At 34.1% G+C, this 27470-nt stretch overlaps 1 protein-coding gene across 2 annotated transcripts in view; it reads left to right on the top strand.

Moving 5' to 3' along the window:
* LOC118185611 (protein turtle-like) overlaps positions 1 to 27470 on the top strand; it is an 886541-nt gene that overhangs the window by 731583 nt on the left and 127488 nt on the right. For both annotated transcript variants that reach the window (XM_085818674.1, XM_085818673.1), the window contains exon 9: positions 17512 to 17643. In XM_085818674.1, coding sequence (XP_085674800.1) covers positions 17512 to 17643 — 132 coding nt within the window. The remainder of the gene's footprint in view (positions 1 to 17511; positions 17644 to 27470) is intronic.

The raw sequence follows: 27470 nt of genomic DNA, 5'->3' as shown, positions 1-27470 counted from the left end.
TTAGGATTACTATTATATTCTTCGTCCTCAACATCTTCATCTTCTTCACTAAATGAATTCTCATCAGAAGAAATTGTTTCAAGGAGATTTCTCAAACTTTTCATCTCTTCATCGTACGGAATATACGGCGCCATGCTTACTACTCAAGAAAAACCTATACTAAAAGCTTGAAAACGCGAATACACGCGCGGGTATGACATGCCCGAACAATGCTGTTCCTAAAAAACAGTTGTACCTGCCATCTCAGGAATTTCCACCATTTAAGTATGTGACCTTGAACTCAGCTACACCAAGTTTCGTTCTTTTATGAAAGAATAGGCGAGAAATATACAAAAAGGAATATGCACATGGGTATGACATACCCGTCGCTTGTGCTGGCGGGTTAAAAAAATACACCTTTAAATAAAAATTCTGCCGATTTTGAGGGCAGGTGATATAAGTCCCACTTCCTCCGGAACAAAAGAGTTTTCTAAAATGTTTTTTCTTTCTTGTATGAACCAATTAGTAAATAATTAAACTACTTGATATGATACTGAATGCACATCAATTCAATGAAAATATCTTTTAAGAAAGATTTATTTTCTCTCAGTTTAATTTAAATTATTATTCATCTCAATTAAATATTTTTAATCGCTTTCTCCAATTAATAATTAAATAACCAGTAAAAAATGAGAGAAAATATATATAAACACTCATTTAAGCCGCATACATAACAGTCTGTAAGACTCAAGGAGCAGCCGGAGCAATTCTTTAACACGTCGGAAACAATATTCGGTCCATACGTAATAGTTGACAAAACCCAAAGTCTGATAACTGTTCAAGACATTCACCGTTGGCTATTTCAATCGCTATCTGAAACCAAGTCTGATGACTCCATCCAACACATCACCTCATTCTCAAGAATACCACACCGTCGATTAGTAGAAAGCGATTATCAAGTAGTCAGCTTCGCCGATTAACTACAATAATAAATTCAGTTGAGACGAATGTCCGCAAACATCGATGTTCTCAATGAAGACAAGTGCAAACCGCAATAAACAATTGATGACGACCTTCCCGCTTAATAAATTTTCCTTCTCAGTAATCCGGATCTGCAGCGCGAGCTTTCTAACGCATTGTTCAACGAGGGAGAAAACATCAGCGACGAAATCAAAACCGAAATGTTGAGAGAAGGGCCAGGGAAAACGCGGGACCTAGCCGCAGTGACAATGCCGACAAATATCACGATGAGAGCCCGCAACGCGCTCGGACCAGTTCCCGCAGTCGTGAGCCACGGGGAGGCGGAACAATAACTTTTACTCGAAGACCGCGGTCGGCCCTCACAGGCCGCCGGCTAACTACGGTCTCTCCTGTCAGAGAAAATTGATAAAATCTGAAAAATCTGCTAAACAAAATCTGCTCCTGCTTCTTGTGCAAATAATTTTAAAAGCTCGGTAAGGCTCAAGACGCTTCTAATTTCGCAATTGGCTCAAAATATCAATGGAATTAGATTTACACAAAAAGATCTTACACAAAACTGGAACATTCTCTAACCAACTACAACAAAGGCAATAAACAATCCCCAAAATTCGAAGAAAGCAGCACTCTCTTTTACAGTGACATACCCTTTTTCCCGCGCAACCACAGAAATGTTTTCAATCGTAATTCATTTAAAGTTGCGACACCGAGGTAATAAACATTTCACACAGTTCTTCAGAAAAAGCCGAAATACTTTCTCGCCTCCAAACAAACAACACATGTGTTCAACCTCTATAGCTAAGGACCCCCAAACAGGTCGGTCCGTGAGAAAGGAAAAACTCGCGTCTTTTTAGCTATTTCAAACTTTCCAGTATTACGAGTATTTCTTAAATTATTTTTAACAAGAATTTTATTTTTTAAATATATTTTTACACCGATGCCGTTAGAGTCAACGGAACAAAACTAAATTTTTTAAGCGGTATTTGTTATGTCAAAATCAATTAATTACATTAGAATTAGCAAGAACAGTTTGTTTTTAATGCTCCTCAAAGTACTCAAAATTTCAGACCTCCTTTTTTAGCTCTCTAAAACTTAAAAATATATTTTACTGTTTCAATATAAACTACAGAATTATTAAAAAACATATATCTTTACATCTCAGTTGACAAAGAATAAACCAATTTGCTTAATCCTTCAGCAACTGCTTCAGAAATAATTTTAAATGAAACAATCTAAAGTTTCCGCCCAACGTGAATGTGAATGCAATCTAAAAACTACGATTCATGCGCCTCGTTTATTGAAAAATTTTATACACACACACAAACGTAAAAAAAAAAAAAAAAAAAAAAAACATAAAAAAATCTGAAAGGGTTTAGATTTTAAATTACTTCCAAAGGTGGCGTTTTTTTTATCATTTTGTCCTTTACCTTTATTTATTGAATATCACGTTCTTCGCACTTAAACCATAAAATTCAGTTCAAGAGCAATATCGCAAAATAGTTTTAAATTGTGTATATCCTTTAGAATTTCCGATACGCAGTCTCACGCGCTGGAGATAAAAATGCTTTTTTTTTTTCTGTACGACGTTGCCATTGCTCGCTTTGAAATCCTTGAGTTTGTTAATTAAAAATTCGTTAAAGAGTTACAAAATATGAAATAGATAATAAAACAAATTCCAGACTTCAAATTTGGGCTTCCACGTGCCCATATCCGCAGTAGGATTACGTCATTCAAAATTCGATGGCTCTCTGTACCGTTGTTTTATCACAATCCGAGAAATATACATGCATTTATGCAGATTTTTCATTTTTTAATTTCTTTAAATATAATGCAGGACTCTAACATTTGGTGGCAGCAGTTTGAAAAGTGAAAAGGATATTAATAGTGAACAACGCAAAATTCGAAAACAATAGCCCTTCAGAGACAAAGCCCCTTTGTACTAATAAAAAAAAATTTTTAAAAAAAAATGTTGCATTAACTAATAATATGGTACATTTAATTTTAAATCATCCTTGTTTATTCTTCGGATGCTATTTCAGAAAGTATTTATTAAATTGCAAACTCAGCTGTTATTTCGCCGTTCTATGTTTAGTTAGTGGACTTAGGCAAGTTTGTTATGACTAAGCGTTTAAGTCAAACTGATAAAGACAGTAAAGAGCAACTAATGTCGGCAGTATAATATTTTGTACGAAAGCTTAGTCTATACAACTCGTTACACAAAGTGTAATTAGTTCCTTAAAGCTACTTTCAATAACAAATTTTAATGTTAGAAAAGATTGTATACACTATTGTGAAAGTTCTTGTCTTTTGAGAATAAATTAATGCCAATGGTTTTTCCTTTTTCTATTATTAGCTGGATTGTTTATAAAAAACAAGTCTTACTATTCACTGATGTATTCCGAAATTAAAAGTTAAAAATCATAAATTTCAAAAATAAATTTCTGAATTTTAAATTTCGAATAGCGAATTTGGCGTTTCTTGTATTTGTTCACCTGAGGCAAGTGCCTCTCCTACGTCCGGCCCTGGAAAACATATTCTGACTATTTACAATAGTTGCTTATAAACAACATTTTTCATTTTGTTATCCGGGGTATTATATCTACAAATTTTTTGAATTTCCTGCGCGAGAGCAAGCTACGTATAGCGGACCGTGAGAAAAGCAGTCTTTAAGGTTGATGCCGCAATATTTTAAAGTTTGTCCTTGCGCTTTCTTAATTATACAATTATAGGCTAATTTGATTAGAAATTGCAGTGTTTTAAATTGGAATGGCAGTTCAATAAATATCAGTAGCATTCTGGGGATAAATGCTTTGTGTCCTTTGCCCTTTTCGGTTATAATTTCGGCTTCGAATTCGCTGCTGTCTGAAGACCATCCTTGTTATATTATATAGTATATTATATTATATAGTCTGAAGTCATTATATTATATAGTCATCCTTGTTATATTATATTATATAGTCTGAAGACCATCCTTGTTATGTTATATTTTGGTGAGTTGATATTTCGGAGTAGTATCATCGGAGGTCCAATTTTCAATCGAAGGCAGTGTAGTGGCATTCCTGGTACTTGCAAAGAGTTTAAAAATTCAGTAAGGAAGTTAACATTTTCTTCAACGTTTACCGTCGTGTCAATTCATTTGTGTATTGTCTCTTCAATGGGAATTTTATTTTTAATATTAAAATTGATATCGTCAACAATATTATGTTTAGTTCCCAAAATTTTTCTTCGAAATAGCCACTCCGGATTGGTATAGTTGTGAATAGTGTTTGAATAAATTTGGACAATGAATTCGTTTTCAGTAGTGGCTATATTTCAGAAATCACTGATAAGAAACTGACGTCCGAAACCACGACTGATCTTGCTTTATATACACCTGACAATTTGTAGCCCCACCCATACAAAAAAGGTTTTGAATGGTGCCAGTGTTCCAGAACATTCCACGACATTCGAGTGTGTTCTGGAATGTTCCACAATGATCTGGGATGTTCCCAAACGTTTCAAACTTTTCTCTAACATTCAACAACATTCCAGAATGTTCCGGAATGTTGTGGAATGCTCTTGAATCTTCTGAACTGTTCTAGAAATTTCTAGAGAGCGTCTTTATCCAGACTTATATCTTCACAAGCACCAGCACTTATATCTTCAAACGCACGCCATTCAGCTGAAAACGGAAACCTTCTTCATCGAGGAGCTACCATATCCTATAACCCCCTTGATCGTACTAGGACTCGTTTCTGAGTTTTAGCGATACGTCCATTGTACACTTACCTTTATAATATATAATAATTTTGTAAAACATACAAAAATTTTATTAAAAAACTCTGCGACTTGAAAGCTATCAGTTTCAACACTTCGAAATAAAGCTTATCTCCAGCGTTCGAGACTGTTGCCATTCGGAAAAATTAGGGCAAAAATTTTTTCATTAATATTTTAATTAATAATTTGATTAAAGCCAAAAGAAGATGAGAATGATTAAAATGGTTTCCAACGGATTTTGGAATCCGGATGTACCTTTCTCGAAACTCAACTCCCGACCGTTCCGGAGGAAAAAATGTCCAAAACAAACAAGCAAGCAAGCAGACAGACGCTCACAGATTTTAAGAGTATAGATATTTAATAGATTAGATATTTATTGTTGCAAATATCTAACAATATTTAATATCAGTTTATTGCTGATGTGAATGATGAAGAATCTGATGTGCCGTATGCAACAGATTTTTTTTCTTTCTGATCAATGACAGCCGCTCTAGAAATCAGAGAAGCTGTATATAAAATTTACTCTGGTTGGTTTGTTTATTTTTCCTAATTTTATAGGCTTTTAATAGTTTTGTGTTCCTTTGTTATCTTATTCTGAATGTTTAATATAAATCATCAAATAGTATATTATGCTTATTAAAATCTGGATATTTCCAGATTTGCTTTCTTTGCATCTAAAGTTATATAGTCAAACATTTATATTTTTCTCCTAAACTCGATTAATAATCTGAGTCTTTTTTGTAGTGTAAGAAACAAACTCACCTTAATGATAATTGCTCATTGGTTGTAAAAGTGTTTAATTTTTAAGAAACCGAATTTTTTGTTTTAATTTAATTTAAGTTCTTAAATATCATTCCAATTTTAATAATATTTAAAAGAATTACAATTGATATTATTTAAGTTTGAAGCAATGTTAAACCATTCTTCATATATCACAGAGAATTTGGGAAGCGAAACCTCTGGTAGTTTAACATTCAACGAATTATCTCTAGTTGCTGTAAAACTTTCCAATGATATAATCTAACTTTTTATATAAATCTACCATTTTCAATTATTTTTTAGTTTAAATTTTCAATTTAAAACTCATATTTTATATTAGCATTTATTTATTTCATATCCCATGGCATTTAAAAGAATTTTTTAAATTTCTTTATTTAAAGCGTTAAATAACTGGTGTAAATGTTTTTTTGCTGTTAAAAAATATAAAAATATTAATTGCCACGAGCGACTATATCATTTAAGTTTCTTATTATCGTTGTAACTTTATTTCTTTTTACAGAAACCTTTATATTTGACTTTGTCAACTTCATCCATTTTAAAAAGCAACATGCATACGTAATAAGTGTACTGATTATCCGTTATCATCCAAGGAATTCGTTTACTTTCTTTCCCTATTTGTATTCTTGAAAACATTTTCTTATAATGTGATGTAAATTCGTTGCACAGACTTATTTCCAAAACAATACAAGTTCAGCATGGAATAACTTGCTTTCTGCAGCACGAGTTCCTTACTTTGACTGCGTGTATTTTACCTTTACTAGATTCATCAGTGAATTGTATCAAATTTGAATAACATAATTTTCACCTTGCAAATATTGATTTATTTCCGTACGGACAACTGTTTTGTGAAAGTAACTTTTCTCTCGAATTTGTAAGATTATAAAACGAAACTATAAGTTTGACCGTTCGTGCCATTATCTATGGTATTGCCAAATTGAGTGAAAGCTTTTAGCTTAGACGCACGGGGCAGTATAATTTTTTTCAATTCAAGTGGCTATTTCAGTTATTCGATGTCTGACTTTTAATTTGAAACCTGTCAAAATCCAATCTAATGCTTTAACAAGCTTCATTTTGTTTATTGAAATGACTTCTGGAAAAAACTTAGCTATGTGTTCAATGACAAAGGTATTTTATCACATATGACATTTTTATTATTTTTACTATTTTGTATTTAATACCTGTGCGACTAAATCTATCCAAATACTACGAGTATCCGGTTATTTCCCTCATACAATTCTTATATACATACCTTTTAATACGAAGTAATAGCAGTTCTGAGAAAATGTTTGATAGTCAAACGTTTAATTTATCTATTAAATAAACACGTACGATTATTATTAAGTCGCCCAGCTACTCATTTTGATCAACCAACAGGGAGTAACATTAATGCAAATGTTTGTAATGAGGAAAATGAACCGCCTTCGTTGCCATCCTACGTGATGAAATTATTTAAGAAATTAGCGGGTTTCACTCAATTCATTGAAGACCTTCACTCAATTAAGACTGCAGAAAGGAAATTATTTCAACTCCGACATTAACAAACTCCGAAGAAGGTTATTTTAGCCTTTGCAATCATGCGACTAATATCCTTACCTAGTTGCAAATGCAGAAACTCATTACATCTCTGCAAATACACATTATTGAATTTAATACCGATTACTAAGTATGATGGTGACTGATTGTTATCCATAGTGTACTATGTGATGCTTTCTGGCAATTATCTGCATAGATCCACTTTTGTATGTCGACCTGAAAGTCAAATGTTTTGCTTCTTAGTTTTGAATTTTTCTTCAGATGTTATTTTATCTGTAGTTTCTATATCTGTGCAACAGAAATATTTTAGCATAGTTCTTCGTAATCAGATATCTTCGTTTGAGCTTCAGACAAAATATGAAAATCATTTGACAGTTGTTGTATTTTATATTATTTATAAAACTCAAATGAAGTTATTAACAGCAAATTATAATGCTTTATGATAAGAAAAAAGATGGGAAAAATACCTTTGTGATGTCATGATTGGAATAAAAACATTACGTACAATAAAATAACAATAAAAAAATTGGAGTGAAAACATTAACATCCAATTGTTTTATTGTAATTACGTACAATAAAAAAATTGGAATAAAAACATTATATAATATATTATGACAACTAATAAAGAATATGTTATACATATTTTGAAATTCAATCCCTGTACTTTTGAAATAGCATAATTTATAAACCAAGCAATGTATAAATGTATCTGTTCGTCATATGGCTTTATGACGTGCTTGGCATTCGTCTAAAGCTCCAAACAAAATTTGTAATTAAACTTAAAATTAGATAAGCAGTTTCTATCTGCTTTAAATTTCATTTCATGTTTTTTAATATATGATAATTAATAAACTGACTGGCTGATGAAATGGAGAATATAAAATTAAATCATAAAATTTCTCACTGTAAAATTTAATAGAACTCAAATGTAGAATCTTTGACGCAGTGTCAATTTAATCTCGATATTTTTACGTTTCTAAATTTCTTAAACATAAAAATCAATTTGAGATAAAATGTTCGTCAATGTTGCCTCATTTGGTATGCAACATTTAATCTGTCAAAGCATTAAAGCATTTAAAAAGGATATTTTTTATTGATTTTAAAGTGAACTATTTAAGTGTTCCACAACTCAGTGCTTTATAATTTTTAGTTAGTTGACACAACCTGATATCAAATTGCATTTGCGTAATCATTTTAAACTGTCTTGATCGAGTCATTAACTCATAAATTAGTTTCCATGTTTTAACATAATTTCCAATCATATGCTCTGTTCAAAAGGGAGAACAAAGCAGTTAAACTCAATTAAGTTTCTTTATTGTTTAAATGTAATCAAGATCTATTGTGCCATTCTGATAATATTATGATAAATCTATTATATTATTATGTATTCTATTTTTAAAAACATATCATCACAAACATTTTTATTTTACTCTACTTAATTTATCTACTAGTTTCTTGCAAAAAAAAAGAAGCCGTTTAGTGTAATTGTTTATGATTTTACCTTTTTATTTTAATTAATAGAGCATTGGGGATGCTTTTTCATGTGTGACGATACATCGTTTAAGGTATTTTACAAGAGAAAAAATGAATTTGCGAGTATGACAACTTCATATGCTCGTATACGTTACACTGAAGATCTTGTACAAGTTTAATAATAATCAAACAGTTTAAACGCAGTAGTAATATCCTAAAATAATAATAATAAAAAAACAATTTCACATTTCATTAATTTCAGCACGAAATTTAAAGATCTTTTGTACGAATGTATGATATTGTTGCGTGCGTACGGGTTCGTTATGAAATGAATGCACAGGTCCGACGAAAAATGAACAAAAATTTATTATTATCACAACAAAAATGCTTAAATTTTCTCAAATTATCACGCAGTATTACAATATCTCACAGTAGTTTTCTTTTAACTACTCAAATGTCCAATAGAACGTAATTCAAAACAGCTAAAGAACGCTAATCCGCGAATTCGCTACAATCAACAAGAGCAGTTTTCTAAACAACAACAAACTAAGCAACTACTACAAACTGAGATGTTTTCCTCCTTTTATAAGATTTTAAAATCACGCGCTAGAATTTTCCAGTACTTTCTCGAAATCAAAAAGAGATATTTATTTATTTAATGCACGCGCTCTTGTATTTTCAATTTTCCGGCTTAGCTTTCTTTTAATATTCGTCACGCGCTGCACTGCGCGAGAAATAAAACGATTTAATTTATAATTGAACTAACATTAGCTTTTAAATACCAAATTCGTAACACTGCCCCCTTCCCTAGGACTGCACGTCCCGGTCAGTACAATCTCTGGACAGGAAGCTAAACTTACAACTGTAGCATAAATGCATTAATAAGCATTACATTACAATAATAAACAACATGAACAATAAATGCAATACATAAAACAAATCAAATGCTATCAAATACAAATCAAATACTAAATGCAAATCAAATCAAATACACATTTAAAAACAAAATGAACCATGGTCTTATACTATTTACTATTATTTACATTATGTACTATGGCCATAGTAATGAGCTAACCTGTCGTAATGAACGACTTTAGGTGTAGAGTTCGAAGACTTAGGAATCCGAACCACGACGTCATTCAGCCTGTTTGGGACTGTGTACGGACCATCCCAAGGTGACTGCAATTTCGGACAGAGTCCCTTCCGTCGACTCGGATTCCACAATCACACCTTATCTCCTTCGTGGAATTGATGTTCAGTAGCTCTTGTGTCGTATCGGGTCTTCATCTTCTCCGTCGCCTAGTTGACTCGCTCTCGTGCAAAGTTGTGCATCTCTTCAAACCGGGCCTGGAGATCTTGAATATATTCCTCAGACGAAGAAGGAGAATCCGGAGGGCGGCCAAACAGTAGATCACAAGGCAGACGAAGATCACGACCGAACAGCATCTGTGATGGAGAATAGCCGGTAGTCTCGTGGACAGCACTGCGGTAAGCCAGTAAAAAGAGTGGCAATTTCTTGTCCCAGTCCTGTTGGTTTCTGGAAACCACTAATGAGAGGTTATTAAGGATGGTTCGATTGAACCTCTCTACCATGCCGTCCGACTGGGGATGCAATGGCGTCATTTGAGTTTTGTCAATGCCGAGTACTTTGCATAGTTCTTTGATTACTGCCGAGGCAAAATTCCTTCCCTGATCGGAATGAAACTGAAGAGGCACTCCAAACTTGGAAATCCAGTGCTGTATCATTACCTCAGCTACTGTGACAGCCTCTTGATCAGGAATAAGATAAGCTTCAGGCCACTTGGTGAAGTAATCAATGACAACGAGTATGTATTTGTTGCCATCAGCAGTTCGTGGTAGAGGTACCAGGATATCAAAGGCGATACGTTCAAACGGCGCACCTACGTTGTAACGTTGCAGCTTGCCTCGGCTGCGTTTCCTCGGTCCTTTCCGACCTGCACAGACATCGCAAGATCGGCACCACTTTTGCACGTCATCCTTTGCATTAGTCCAGTGAAAGCGCTCACGAACTCTCTATAAGGTCTTAATAATTCGAAAGTGACCTCCTGTAGGGATGTTATGTAATTCTTTAAGGACGTCAGGAATGCGGGATCTTGGAAGTATAAGTTGCCATCGGAACGTCTTCCCATCATCCGATTCGAATTTCCGGTATAAGACGCCGTTTCGAATGTGAAGTGAATTCCAGAGTGCCCAATATTGTTTGGTTGTAGGACTACAGATAGAAATGTCCTGCCAGGTAGGTTTTCTGTTTGATGACTCCATTAAATCAATTATGGGTTTAATGTCGCGGTCTTCCAGCTGGTCTTTCCTGACTTCATCATCACTCCACGGTTCTCGATCAGCCGATGATGTTGTAATTTGTCTTGCGACCGGAGTCAGCAGCTCGTATTTCGCTTCCACCCTGGAACAATATCGGCAGCTTTCTGGGCAAGGTCGTCTAGACGTGGCGTCGGCCGTGTGATAATCCCTTACGATGACGGATAGAGATATCATATTCTTGGAGTCTCTGTATCTACCTGGCTATTTGACTCTCAGGATTCTTGAAATTTAAAAGCCAGGCCAATGAGGCATGGTTCGTGCGGAGGAGGAATTTTCTGCCGTATAGATAATGATGGAAATGTTCTACAGGTTTGACTATGACGAGCAACTCTTTCCTGGTGACACAGTAACTCCTCTCCGGTTTAAATAGGCATTTGCTCCAGTACGCTACTACACGTTCTTGGCCGTATATTTCTTGGGACAAAACCGCACCGACACTTTCATTGCTCGCGTCCGTGTCGAGAATAAATGGTCTGTCGAGCTGAGGATACGTCAGGATTGGAGCATATTTAAAGCTTCCTTTAAGTTGTTAAATGCATCTTCGCATTCTTTTGTCCACAAGAACGTTTGCTTGCTCTCTGTCAGCTTGTGAAGGGGTCTTGCGATGGAAGAAAAGTCGTTCACGAATCTCCTATAGTAGGTGCAAATCCCTAGGAAGCTTCTCAGCTGATGGACGTTTTCGGGACGTTTCCAGGATTTAACCGCTGATACCTTCTCAGGATCCGTGCGCACAACTTCTGCAGAGATGACACGTCCCAGGTAAGTCACTTCCTTTCGGAACAATTTGCATTTACCGAGACACAGCTTCAGATTGGCTTATTTCAGTTTCTGAAGCACCTTCCTAAGATTTTCTAAATGTTCTTCAAAACTCTTTCCGACGATGATGATGTCGTCCAGGTATATCAAACAGGTTTCGTAAGAAAGGCCTTTCTTGACAGTCTCCATAAAACGTTCGAATGTTGCCGGTGCATTACACAGTCCAAACGGCATCACTTTGAACTGCCAAAGTCCTTGTCCCGTAGTAAATGCCGTCTTTTCTCGGTCATCAGGATGGATTTCTACCTGCCGATACCCACTCTTTAAATCAAGTGTTGAGAACCATTTGCTTCCAGAAAGAGTGTCTAGAATGTCATCAATTCTAGGAAGAGGGTAACTGTCTTTCTTCGTAACCTCATTCAACCGGCGATAGTCGACGCAAAATCTTGTTGAGCCGTCTTTCTTTCTGACGAGAACGATGGGACATGCCCATGGACTCGCTGAAGGCTCGATGACATCGCCTTCTTCCATATCTTTTAACAGTGTTCGCACCTCTTCCTGTTTAGCAAACGGTAGACGTCTTGGATGTTGCTTGATCGGGGGATGATCGCCGGTATCTATTCTATGTTGTGTCAAACTAGTTCGACCCACGTCAGAAGACGAGCGGGAGAAAACAACTTGAAGATTTTTAATGACGCGATCTGCATCATTTTTCTCTTTATCGTTTAATTTGCATTCTGCAATAACTCCGATGTGATGCTCTCTGAGGACACGGATTCTGGAATGTTACTCTTTCTTTCAACGCTGGTTACTGGAGTACATGTTGCAACCACTTCACCTTTCTTAATAACTCTCGACTTTTCAGTTACATTGGCGACTCTCACCGGGGTAACCGTTCTGGATAGGTCGACGAGTGTTGAGGCTACTAGTATCCCTTTTGGGCTATTACCGTTATTGGGATATTCTATGATGCCGTAGCGGAAATTTCTGTTTTCGGCTATGGACCCAGGAAGTAAAATTTCTGTTCTTGCCGGTATTGTGATATTGTCTTGTGCTATGATTTTATGGACAGATTTAACTTCATCATTGACTCTAAATAACGCTATGTCCTCAGATGTAGAATGCAATTCGTTATTTTTAAAGTCCAAGGAAAAATTGTATTTCCTTAGAAAGTCCAATCCGAGTATGCAAGAATCAGTGATCTCTGCTACATATGCCGTGTGATGGTAAGCGGCATTTCCAAACGTGATGTTAGCATTTACTTTTCCATCGATGTTGATCTTCTCACCGGACACAGTCTGTAGGGTAACGCAGGGCGGCGTCCAGATAAGTTTGCTTCCCAGTTGTTGAGCCAAATCTTTTCGGATGATGGTAACGTTGGCTCCTGTATCTATCGTCATATTGCAGGGAACTCCATTAATATGTCCTATTATGAAAAGTCCATTACTGCCGCCTCTCACTGCAGAAATCTGAAGCGCTTTAAACTGGGGCTTTTCATGATCTGGGAACCTCCGCCCGCGAGATGGCCACTAATTAGTTTCCCTGCTGTTTATTAGGAGCGGTCTTAGCATCCGTGCCCTGGGGTGTTCTGCAGTTTCGTCGTATGTGTCCTTCAGCACCGCAGTTCCAGCACTTAACGGTCGGTTTCTTCTCACCAATATTCCGTCTCAAGGCGTTAAGTTGTTTAATTAAATCGTCTAGACGAGCGGTGACTTGATCCCCTGGCTCCTGGATTTGAGCAGCTCTGAGTGGGTGGCGGTCTCGACGAGTGGCTTGCTGGGCTGCCTGAAATTTCATGGCGTACAATAGAGCACTTTTTAAATCTTTTACATCCGCCATTCGTAGAGCTTTCTGTATTTCAGTATCTCGGATGCCGTCGATAAAGTATTGCAAGGACAGGATTTCCCTTGTTTCTGTCGGGCATTCCGAAAAGGCGAGATGGGACAGCCTTTCAACATCCGTGGCGAGCTCCTGAAGTGTTTCGGTAGGCTTCTGTTGACGAGATTTTAATTGGAGCCTGCTGTAGTCTTTTAAGCACTCCTCCCCAAAGCGCAACTCCAAGGCGCCGGACAGAGCTTCGAAATCTAACCTTTTGTTTTTGGGAAGAGTCTGAAGGATATCCGCTGCGTCAGCTCTTAAAGAAGCGGCGAGATGACAGTCCTTAGCTTGGGAATCCCATCCATTCGCATCCGCCACGATAGAAAATTGTGTCTTATACACCATTCCAGGAGGTCTTCCCATCATATGTGGATAGCTTCAGAGGTGGACGAGCAGGCATTGGTAAGAATTTAAAATCATCACTCCTGCTCCCTGCCGACGCTACGAATTTCTTTAAAGTATTTAAGTTCTTTAAAGCTTTTCTTTGGCAACTGCAGAAACTCTCTCATCAATTTGTTGTTCGATTTGGTGTCGGACGGCACAAACTCTTCCTTCAATTCGTTCCTCCACAGCAGAAACTCTCCCTTCTATATGTTCTTTTACAAAAGAAACTCTTTCTTCTATTTCTTCTTTCACCGAAGAAACTCTTTCTTCAATTTGATCTTTTACGGAAGAAACTTTTTCTTCAATTTGTTTAACTTTATTTTCAACTGTGTCAATTCTGCCTTCCATAGCTTCAAATTTGTTTTCTATTATGCAAGTTATTTCTCTTTTCATTTCTTCTTGACCAGCTTGAACGGCTTTCATTTCGTCCTTAACGGATTCCTGGCCCAATTTCATTTCTTCCTTAAAGGAGTAGACGGCCCCTTCCATCTTTCCTTGGCTAGATTTCATTTCTTCTTTAAACTAGGCAAAGGCTGATATCAACTGCCTTAACTGCTCTTCCATCGCTCTTGTTATTGGCATTCAAATCCCACTTCTGACACCAAAAATTGTTGCGTGCGTACGGGTTCGTTATGAAATGAATGCACAAGTCCGATGAAAAATGAACAAAAATTTATTATTATCACAACAGAAATGCTTAAATTTTCTCAAATTATCATGCAGTATTACAATATCTCACAGTAATTTTCTTTTAACTACTCAAATGTCCAATAGAACGTAATTCAAAACAGCTAAAGAACGCTAATCCGCGAATTCGCCACAATCAACAAGAGCAATTTTCTAAACAACAACAAACTAAGCAACTACTACAAACTGAGATGTTTTCCTCCTTTTATAAGATTTTAAAATCACGCGCTAGAATTTTCCAGTACTTTCTCGAAATCAAAAAGAGATATTTATTTATTTAATGTACGCGCTCTTGTATTTTCAATTTTCCGGCTGCTTAGCTTTCTTTTAATATTCGTCACGCGCTGCACTGGGCGAGAAATAAAACGATTTAATTTATAACTGAACTAACATTAGCTTTTTAAATACCAAATTCGTAACAATATATTGTAGTTTTGAAATTAAAATATTAACAAAAACAAACAGTAATAAAATTAAATAGTAATAGACAGGTAATATAATTGTTAAGGCTATTTTTAAGGTACAAATCTCTGTCATAAAACTACGTTTTGACATCCGATAGAGTGAGATAGCACGCAAAATTTAATTAAAACTGAGTAAAATTACAGTTGCTTAGTAAACATATAATGCTTAATAAATACAGAAAACCATGCTTAAAAGATTTCAAAACGATAAAAGCTTAAAAAAATAAAGAATCTGAAAGTTTTCAGAATTTACATTACGCCCAAAGAGGCGTTTTTTAACGTTTTGTGTGTTTAATTAAATATCACGTACAATGTTGCCATTGCTCGATTTGAAATCTTTGAGTTTGCTAATCAAAATTCGTTAGCTTTACAAAATATAGAATAAATAATTAAGCAAATTCCAAATTCGGGCTCCCAGATGCCCATATTTGTGTGGAAACGCAACATGATTGAAAATTCGATGGCTTTATGTACCGTTACTTTAGGTACAATGCGAGAAACATACATACATTTATGCAGATTATTCATTGCTTAATTTCTTTAAATATCATACAGGGTCTAATATTTGGTGACAACAATTTGAAAAGTGAATCAACGCAAAATGCCAAAACGAAATTAATAGTTCTTCTGGGCAAATTTCCTGTTTGGACTAATAAGTTATAAAATACATTTTTTAATCTAAATACTTTTTCTTGTTACCATTTTTCGCGCTAAAAAGTATGAAATAAAATAATTATGTATTATGGTCAAGAATTCAAATAATTATTTTATTTCATACTTTAAGACATTTATATCAATGGAAACAACATATTTGATAGGGTAAAATTGATAAACCGGGAGTAATTCTTTACTTGAAGCTCTGAACTGACTTTCGTAAAAATATGTTATGAGATAATCCAAAATTTCTCAAACTTGGTATTTTTAGATATCTGATTGAAAAATATATATATTACATTTACAAGCATTAAATATCTTCTTGGAATTATCCTAGATGCAGCGAGAATAAGTTCATTAGGAAGACGAGGTCTCCTTATGAATCAATTAAAGGGCCTCAATGTGTTCCATACAGTTCTCATTGTGTTCCTTTCACTTTTCAGATAAAATGATGCTGTTACCAGATGTTATCTATGGATAATAACTTAATGGAATAACGTAGTAAATATAAATAATATACAGAATATAAAAAGAAATGTGTGACAAACGTTACATTTCTCTGTAGGGAATTCTAAAGATAAGTTCATTTTAATAATATTCTGATTATTAAGTCTTTAATTTGTGAATCTGCAACTCTATATGATTAGAGGATATACTACGATTGATGCGATATTTTCAAATCAAAGCATAAGAACTAATATGTACGTGAGCACGTATAGTTATTATTGTTAGTTGCATGGGAGAATAGAATAATAAAAAGTGTGTTTTGAAAAATACTGATTAATATTATTATTAATGATAATAGTTTATGAAAATGAAATATAATAACAGTAACAATTTCATCTAAAATTAGGCATTTAAGCTAATTGTATAAATTTTAAGTAGAAAAGATTGATTAGTAGTTACTTTGATCATAAGTTTGTTTCTAAAACAAAATAAATAATTAACTATAAATTTGGGGATAGATAGCATTCTATAAGCATGGCACATTACAGTCGGACAAAGTACCTTACTATTACATACAAAAAATTAAAATTAAAGATTAACAGAATTTGTTTAAAATCAAAGTGTTAAACTTGTAGAGGCATTAGGTTTCTTTGAAGAAGGAGACAAAAAAAGGTGCAATGCCCCCACCAGTATTCGAACTCCGGGCCTCTCAAATACGTGTTAAATGTGCTTCCAGCTACACCACGAATGCATGCAGAAAGGAGGGAGAAAATACCTTATATACTCCCTCTTTTAATGGGCGATTGGGATGAGGAGACACAAACGACAAATCCTGGTGGTGACGAATTATCCTCCACCATCTTTTAGTTCGGGCGCCGCTGTCATTAGGTTTTTCTGAAACAGGACACGTGAAAGATATACAATGCGATCTCCGGGACTCGAACTCCGGACCTCTCGAATACCCATTGAGTGTGCTCTCAGTGAGAAAGAAAATACTTTATAAACTAAACAATTAAACATTTGTTCTTTAAAACGATGAAGCACTTTACATGTACGAAATAACTACACGTTTGTTTTGTGGCCTATTATTTTATAATAGGGTACTTATGTGTCCTATTATATTATAATTCTAGATATATATATTTCACAGATTATGATTATAGTATCGGTTTTCATTTCTGCATGTTTTCATATTTTTTAATTACGATTAAGTGCGGACCTTATTTAAATGTACGTATGTGTTTTTATATATCGAAAGTAACGAATCCTAAAAACAAAATTAATTTTTTTTAATATTTATGTTTGTTGTTTTTAAATGTTAGACACAATACATAATATTATGAAAAAGTTTTAGATTTTAATAATTGCTATAATTAAAATTTATTTCATTTTTCTTTTTCAGCTCAACACGATCAAATGCAACTAAGTCCTGTTCTTGTTATTTTAATTGGTGTAATAGCGTTATTCGTCATCTCAGCTGTTGTTATTGTGATCATAATTCGGAGCCATATTCCCAAAGAAAATGCCAGTAAAGGTAATAAAAAATGCGCATTTTTAATTCCATTAAATTTTATAACTCTACTAAAATTAAAAATTCTGGATTTTTTCTCTTTTATCTAACTATTAGTTTCCGGCCATTTCATAAGTTTTTGGTTTTTTATCCATTAAAGCCAAATTTTAGCTCACTGTTTTTTAATTTTTGAACAAATTTTTTGGCAAACAAAACATTATCCGAAAAAATCCTCAACACAGTCTTTTGATATTTTCTCATTTGACAACACGTACATACATTACCTTCATTTAAAAATTCCTTTGGATTAGACGTCAATAAATTTAAATTCTAGAATAGTAACTCTCAAATTTCTTTTGCCTCCTTCTCATCTTTTGTACAAAATGTCAGAATTTCATTCCATTCCTATCCCTAGATCAGTGTGGCGAACCTATGGCACGCGTGCTACAGTCGGCACGCAGAGCCTCATCAGCCGACACGCAACTAAAATATTACTTACTTAATCAATAATCACAATAAAATGATACTATGTAATTTAAATAAGTGTTTAGTCTGTTCTCGAATGCTTCACTTACTTATCACATAATGCCACTGGCATAGGGCCTAAGCCTAAATGTACGATTTTCCTATATCGGCATAGAAATGATATACATATTTATCGACCCAATTTATGACGTTTCAATTGTTTGGGCCAATCATATTACTTGTCACATGGCAAAGAATACGCCAAAGTTGCAGCAGCTAATGTTTGCTAAACGAATTCAAATTTATTGCAGGCTGCCGATCAGTTTTGATACATTGTTAGAGTCTACTTTTCAGATCTATGCATTTTGAGGTAACTTATGAATTATTCAAATTTAATATCTTAAACGGAATGTACAAATATAATGTAAAAACATGCAATTTGATAATATAGCAAAACACGAAAGCTTAGTAGGGAAACCAAGCTTATTCACATGCCTCAGCCAAAATAAGCCCAATAAAACCGAAAAGGATCATATCAGATCTAAAGTTTGAAGTTTAGCAAAGAGATATACGGGTTAATAATTACTGCTGTTCCCTGTTCATATTTGAATCTGCAGCCATATATTGTTGATTCGTAAAAATCCAATTCCTTACTATTGGCTAATAATGTTACCATTTTTTAGTATATGATCGAATTATATTTAATGCTTCATTTTTAAATTTTGTCCTTCCCGAAACTCCATGTCTTGAACCCTCACAAACGACTCGAGCAAAAAAGGCAAAATTCAATCTTGATAGTGGAAGATCATTTTAAGAGACCTGGACAGAATCATTTGGAGTTATTGAACACAATAGAAAAGCATTACGCATTCTGTGCGGGGAAAGTGTTGTGTGTTCCACACCTAAGTGTCAGACGGCACTTTAACACTAACCACAAGATTGCCGAACGTGACGAAGCTGAATGGAAGGTGTTTATTGAAGGGAAGTTGAGGAATTATAATTAATAATTAATAAAAGTTGGTTTTTGCAATTATCTTTCTAAAACAAACCATCTAACGACAGCCACCTTTCAAATTTTACTGTGCCCGGAAAAACACCTAAACCGCTCTCCGATGGGGATTTAATCGAAGAGGTTTGGGGCACGCGACGCCCCTCCTCCCCCCCCCCCGAAAAAAAAGGTTTTGGGAACGCGGCCCCAAAAAGGTTCGCCACCACTGCTAGGTTCAGACCACGTGATTTCAACGAAGTTGTAGCGAGTTCGCATAGACCAGTGCTCTCAAATTTCAGTTTCAGGGAAATAATGTCATCAGCCTTTAACTATTATGTATTTAGTTTTAGTTTATGAATATTAAAACTACTTTTATTTACGTTGGGACGTTCCATTATGTATATTTAACCAGGTTATTTAATTTAGATCTTTATTGTCACTTCCCATGCCCATTTTCCTATCATAATGCAAATCAGGTTTAAGAGTATTTAAGGTGATATTTTTGGATTGTAAGACGGAGCGTGTTTCTGCCTCTCGAGGCCACATTATTTGATTTCGATAGCTCAGATAAGATATTAGTCTTCGGGTTTGCCTTGTGATTGTCGACATCTAAATTGTTATACCGGTGAGAAGTTTGAGTCAAATTAGCGTAACATAAATTGTGTGATCTTCATCTACTAAATTTAGTTTTAATTTAAATTTGACTTTTACTTTTGACTGAGTTATCTCGCCACAAATGGTTGGCTGACTTTGTTGAGCACGAGACGTGCATTTTATGCTCAAGGTTCTGATTTTGTAAAAAGATTATTTGTAACATCCTTAAGTCTTTGTCGTTATCTTTAGAAGAGTGATAACTCGCTCCATGTCTGTTAGGCATTTAAACGCCAGGTTACGCTACCAAACTCTGTAAAGTTTTTGTTAATTGTCAGCATTTTTCATACATTTTGTTGTTCAGTTTATTAAAAAAAACATTAAAAATAATTTAAATCTAAATAAATCCACATGTCATTTTCGAGTTCTGGTAAAGAGGGAAGGTAATTATCTCCTAGCAGTGTGAAAGGGGTGCATGGGGCGAAACAGGATGAGAACTATTTGTGTAGACAAAGATAGTCAGGACGGATCTAGCTGCATTTAACCTTTTGCAGTCTGCCAACTAGAGGTTGAAGAAATAAGTCTCGAAGCTCTTTGGGATAAATTTCTTCATTTCAGAGCCCCTGCTATAAAGAATATGTCATTACAGTAAGCATTAAGTAAAGATTTTGAACCTTTAACATGGTAAGGAATGTTACTTTAGTTTTAAATTTGTTCATTGGGGGGGGGAGACAACGAGGAAAGACAGAAATTCCTTATCATTTATGTCTTCCCTCATTTCTATTTCCTGCCAGTATGATAATTCAATTTCGCATGATATGCAAAGTAGGGTAGAAAGATACTACTATTTAAGCTGTTGTCTGAGTTACTTCAGAGAGAGCATGTTCTGCCGTTCGGCTACGTTGTTCCTCTAATTTAAGCTTGCTCTTTTACGGGCGAGCATATATACTTCCAGTTTGTCTACGTCAGTAGTATGGCGTACGAGTACACTCGTGTTAGTTATGTCTGTGCGGCTGATTATTCAACTTAGTTTTAATTTTATATATATATTTTTTATTATCTATAGGCAAAAGTATTGGCTAACTTGTAATCACCAGAAGTGCCGTCTGTAAATTACCTTATAAGGAATTTGCTCCCTCTTTCCAACATGCCTTCGTGGTGTGTACTCGGTGCGTATTCGAGAGGTTCAAGTTCGAGTCCCGGTGAGGGCATTGTTCATTATTCATGTTTCCTGCTTCAAAATAATTTAATGACTTTATATTGGTGCCCGAACTAAAAAGTGGTGGACAGTAATTCGTCATCAAAAAGATGTGGCGACATGGTCTTCTAATTACCAGTCGCCGTTTAAAAGGAAGAGTGTATAAGGTATTTTCTCTCTCCTTCCAGCATGCTTTCGCGGTGTAATGGTAGCACACTCGGTGCGTATTCGAGAGGTCCAGATTCGAGTCCGGCGAAGGCATTGCTCTTTATTTACGTTTTCTGCTTCAAAATAACCTATTAACTAAAATTCCTTGAGTTGAATAAAAGAGTCTTTTCACCTTTTCCACGTCTTACCGTTGATACAGTTTGAACTCAGCAAATAGTCGCTTCTAAGTTCAAATAAAGATCTAGCCAGTAAAGTAATTTTAATTTAGCTAGAATCTTAACAGTATAATTGATTTTATATTTCAAGGTAAAGTATTAAAAGTATTTCGGAAATGCCCAAGTTCTGATTTCTTTTAGATTTCTTATTTTCAATTTCCTGCATATAATATAACATTTTTCGGCTCAAAAGAACTATTTTTGAAATTAATTCCATTAAATCATTAATTGAAATAAACTATTACGTAATTTAAAATCTAAGAAACTTAAAAGTTATATTAATTAATTAAACTTTTTATATGCGGAAACGTATTAACTAAAGTGTGACTTGACCAGTTATACTATTTTATAATGCAATTTTTCCCTTTATTTTAATGATAAGACATGTTAGAATAAATATCACATAGCATTTTGCCTTACTTAATTTGCGTTCAGGTTAAAGATATCTAATTTTTTTTTTTTTTTTTTTTTTTTTTTTTCAAATACGGTAGTATTATTTTTATGGAAACGTGAAACACCTGGAAAAGCACATTAAACGAGTGTAGTTACGTAAATAACCCATCTGCTTTAGAAAGAATGACTGCAGTTTTCATTTATTCTCCTAATTTACTTTTTGTCTCACTCCAAAAGAGTAAGATTAAAGAGGTTAATAACAAAAATAAAGATAAAATAAAAATATTCTCCTATCTATTCCAAGAAATGTTTCCTCTCGTGCTGAATGATTTAGTGTTTACATAACTTCGTTTTTATTTCGTAATTTGATGCATTTATTTTTGAATGAAATGAATCATTAGTAATTTATAAAATGCTAGTTGTTCAGAAAAACTTTATTAACAATAAGAACTAAAATTGTATGGAGCAGAATTTCTTAAGAGGAACAATGACTTACTGTTTAATGAGGCAACTAGTTTGAAACAGATCTCTAATTTTAAAATCCGTTTCACACCAGATATAATATGAAGCCTAAGAGTAAAATGCGTACGTCGTTTATAACTAAAGTGTTTTTTATGTGAATAGCAACTGTATCATTATTTCTCAACTTAGAGAATTTAAGGTGAATCAATTATTTTTAAAGAGAATTTAAAAAAATATTTTAACATGCTTTTTTTTTATATTACGTATGAGTGAAACATCTTTTTTTTCCTTATGGCAATTACATTTTACTAATGTTTTTTTTTTCAGGTTTTTCATTTCAAAATGTTTTAAATTTCGTTTTGGTGTTTTCAAATGTAAACAAAATGTTTTAAATTTCATCTTGGTCCCTCTTTTTGGTGTAAATATTTCATTTTTTGCTCAATTTAATCTTTAAACTTTTTAATACTGCCTTGAAGTCTGTTTTTTTTTTAATACTGCCTTGATCATTTGTACGTGGATGTAGTATATATATATGCAAAAATATTTAATTACTTATTTGTAAATTATTTAGAATCTAAAGGAAAATATTTCTTGTGTTTGATATTCGTTTTATATTTTGTAGAATTTTAAGAATATTTTACAAATGTTAGTTTTATGCATTGTATTCAATGACTCTAGCTTAAATAACAAAAGAACAGCAGAATTAATAAATTTATACTTTTTCTTATATGAAACCTATTGACTCTCAAGCATGTGTCCCCTCCTTTAAAATTTCATTGGGAACTTTTATGTATAAAATTATACAGCAACTTAAATTCTGTAAAATCGTTCTATACTTTTAATGTCTTCGTATATAAGATTTTAGTGATTAATGTCATCAGAAAATCAGAATTACTGAATGTAGCGAAGCTATTCTTAGGTAAAATTTGTATCAAAACTAGAAGTACGATAAATCAAGTACATTCAGTATAGCAGTAAATGAATTACGTTTGTTTAATTTTCTGTCTTTAAGTATTTGGGTAAAAAATGAAAATTTGCGTAGAATATATAAATATGTATAAAATAAAAAGTGCATCACAAAAAGAAATTTTACTTTAATTCGCAACAGCCTTATAAGTCTCTTAATACAGTAACATGCTAATAATAATATTTCCTTAAACGGCGTAATTTTTTTTAAAATCAATCTTCGCTTCGCGATGTTTTTGTAATGACAACGATGCAGATACTCATATAACTCCTCAACCAATAATAAATGGCAAAATTTGCAAATTCAGACTTAAATTAGCCAATGAAAACGAAATGGAATGTAACTTTTCTAGCATTCATATATTAATCTTCAAATATTTTTCTTTGTCCCATTGGCTTGCTGCCCACTATCGCTATTTTTTTTTTTTTTTTTTTTTTCCCAAATACATCATAAAAATGTAACCTTTAAGAAAAATCCAGTTTAGCTGCTGCTGCATCAAAGGTGTTTTATAAAAAATAAAAGAAATGTTTAGCAGGCGCCGATTGCAATTATCTCTTTATGAATCGATTTTTATGATTTCGTAACATTAAAAATGATCTTACATATACATATATTCTCTGCCAATGAAAGACAATTCAATATGTTTTTAAGTAATTATTGAAATAAATCTGTTGCATTTACTCATTTTCGCTTTGAATAATATATTTGTTTTATTAATCATTTATTCTTATTCTTGACTACCCAGCAGAAATCTAATTACCACTCTTAACTTTACCAGAAAATATTTTTCAATTACAGAAAGTAATTTTTAATTTATTGGCGGCATTTGGCTAAACATTCAGTATGCCAGTGCCAAATTCTATAGAATTCAGTGCCAATTTCTATAGAAAACACTTTTATTTTCAAAATTCTTACGATGAAAATAAAAATAAACGTAGTTAGTTACAAAAGCACAGCATATTCTGGATCAAATCACAGACGATACTAAAACAATTAGATCCGATGCCAAATGTTTCTTTTTACTTTCTTGTACGAAGTAAAAAGGAAGCATTGTAATCCCGAAAATTTTCAAGCAGCATAATTCAACGAAAATATCCATTTTGACCGATATCGAATGCAATTTAACGATGTTTCTGCGTGTCATCTGTACGTAAGAACAGAATAAAAGACTCTTCTCCTCCAAAAAAATTATAAAACTGCTTTAAAATGAATTCTGAATATAACTTTTCGTAGCGTCTGTACGTACGTATCTCGCACAACTCAAAACCGAGTAACCTCAGAACGTTGAAATTTTGTATGTAGGACTGATATAACATGTAGACGTGCACCTCGTATTTTGGTAGCAATCGGCAGCAACAAACGTGTATAAACATATTTATGTATATATCCACTCTGTTTCTCGGCTGAGTGATCTGAGTTTCTTTACTCTTATATGTTTGTAAATTGTGCATTATTTGCTTTGAAAATGTTTGAACTATGTTGTTATTATCTTCCGGTTAAGGGTTTTATGCCTTTAACAAATCTGCAAGCAATATTTGTACAATTATCAACAATTTAAAAGCTGTTTAAGTGCGGTTAAGCCTAACTTTTAAATAACATGGCGGACCTATTTGTTTACATTTGAAACAGCAGAATAGTAAATTTGTTGCCAATCTAGAGAGACTAAGCTTCTCAAGAACAAAGATAACGCACTCATTTATTATTGCGAATTAAATCATGTTTAATCCTTTATGGAATTTTTTCGAGGAAGTAAGTGTTTAAGATTTATTTCATAATTTTAATACAGATATTTTGAGTTTTTATGTATTTTTGCTTTGTCGCGAAGTGAGAACTGAATTACTTGAATGAGAAATAGTGAATCGTCTGTGAAAAACTGTTTTTTTTCTTGTTGTTGTTGTTGTTGTTTTGTTTGCTTAATTTCTTTTATACATCGTTCTAGATTTATTATAGTATTTGAATAGAACATGCGGCAACGATTAGATAATTCTTCAAATGATATAAATTTTGTGCATTCTGAGTTATAATATGAGCGCTATTAAACGCTATTAACGCTATTAAGTGAACCTAGCGCCAGAGTGTCGCTATGCTAAACAAATATAGTGAATTTTAAAGAGGGCATTAATTCTCTTGTGGTTTGTGCGCTATGGAAAGTAGATTTAATTCAATCCAATAAGTTTAAATGAAATGCAAAAAAAAAAAAATCGTATAATTTAATATTCCGTACAAGGAAGTCATTGTAGGGAATGTTAAATTGCACTACTGTTGCCAATGTTAAAAACAAAATGTCTATTCTTTTTTTGTGTGTGTTGACGCTATTTTTAACAGTCCTATCGAGGTATTCCCGTACTATGCTGCTAAAATCTGCAGAAGCTCCACCATGCTAAAACCAGATGTTCCGACGTGTAATTGCTGGAACGTCAACCATCAAATCCGGAAATACTCTTCCCACAAAATGCCCATAAAGAACTTAGTATGCAGATTTATCTTTCTCCAGCAGGCTCTTCGCCTAAAATGATCATTCTTACCACTTTCCTAAAAGCCTGTGAACATTGTCTTCTAGTAGACACTATTAATTTTCACTATTAATTTCTAGATAGCGATTTAAACATTTATATATTATACTTACGGTAAAATCCCGGTAGTTTTCAAGTTTGTTCCTTTATATTTAGAAAAGGGTAAATATGCAAAGGAAACCTATGGATAATGACAACACTTCATTAGTGAAATATGTATAATTTTTAATCCAATAATTTTCTTCTAAAGGATCATAAATATTACAGTCAAATTACTCCATCACTGGAACACTAGGTCGTTAAGGTTGGAAGATATGGCAATATATAAGATGTTCTCTGATACGGAAATCTGAATAATATAGAAGAAATGACTAAGTTCCTTTAGACTATTCACTCGGGAAGAAGTTCTGGAATAATCATGAGATTTTAGTGATTCATTTCTTAGCTTCGCTGACAGCATAAAGTTTTCTATACCAGTCGCCATAGCTTTTGCCGCTGATACCCAGTAGCGAAGGCACATGTAATCTTCTGCAGCAAGCATATTTTCTAATATTGAATATGAAGATAGATGGAAACAATATGTTTATATCTGATTCAAAAAGCTTTTTGCTGTTATCATTTTTTTTTTATTTTCCAGTTCAAATCAATATATACACATTCATATCTCTAATTAGTATCCAAATCATTGCTAAAAATGCTTCAAGATATAAAAGCACAGTTAGCTGATTCTCTACATATCCATGCTAAGTTTGTAGAGTCATTAGGGTTTTCTCTGAATATAGGAACGAGAAATATGTGCAGAAAAAAGCAGGAAATATGAAACATGAGCAATGCCCTAGCCGGGGCTCGAACCTGGACCTCTCGAATACGCACCGAGTGTGTTACCGTGTAGGGTTTATATTTATTTTAACTAACATTTATTTTAAGTTTAAACTATCTTTCCTGTCAAGCCTTACTTTCCCCTGGAACTGCCAATGCCAGAATATGTAAATTTGAGTAGAACGCGCAAGCATTCAAATTATCAGCGGAAGTAGTATGGTTTAAATAGAAGGAAACGAGTTCGGTGAGAGAGTTATTCTTACTTAGCGAGCGCGGAGGTAGAAATCGAGAATAGAAGAACCCCGCGTTGCGGCCTATGTGCTTGGCGGGAAGTAGTTGCAATTGTTCCAGTGAGCTTCAAGTCTGCTGAAGTAGCTGCGGTATTTGTAAAACGCGGTGAGTTAGTTATTTTAGAGAGCCTCGTAGTTAGAATATTGTCTTTACTTTCTTTTCAGGTTTTTATTTTTATTTGACTGCCTAGTTGGTACAGTTTGTAAGCGTCAAGAGGACGCAATTATAATTTAGTACGTTGAATAAAAAGGGACTTAAACCCTTTATAAGACTCTGTGGTTTATACAAACTTTCACAGTCACCTCTAGGTTGCGTGCTAGTTAGAGGCGCGCAACGTTATAACCGTTACACCACGAAAGCAGCCTAGAAGTAGGGAGAAAATACCTTATATACTTCCCCTTTTAACTCTTTCGCATCGAGAGACGACCAAATCTGTTTCCAACAAACATCGAAAACGCCCGTGTTTACGAATTTGTCTTGGAATAGTTTTTCTTTCCCCCTTTTGCGGTTTCATCCATTCATCCATTGTGCGCAGTTTCACCTTAGGGCCGGATTGCACCTGCGAACGTCAATAGCTTTCCGTATTTCTCCTTTATTTGCTTCAAAAGAATGATTGACATGTCTTTTAACAACTCGCGAAACCAATGAGCCATACACTAACGTGGAGGGGAAAGAACTAGGTAGAAAATAAACGAGGCGTTCGGGCGGTTTGCCGTTGCCTGAATGAATGGGCGCTACGGGCGATTTCGATGCGAAAGAGTTAAAGAACAATTCTGAATTA

Source organism: Stegodyphus dumicola, chromosome 6 (genome assembly GCF_044657685.1).
Source record: "Stegodyphus dumicola isolate Sdum_Otavi_A_Nest chromosome 6, ASM4465768v1".
In the NCBI taxonomy this organism is placed as follows: domain Eukaryota; kingdom Metazoa; phylum Arthropoda; class Arachnida; order Araneae; family Eresidae; genus Stegodyphus; species Stegodyphus dumicola.
Note: the sequence above shows the minus strand (reverse complement) of the source record. Positions and strands in the feature narration are given on the sequence as shown.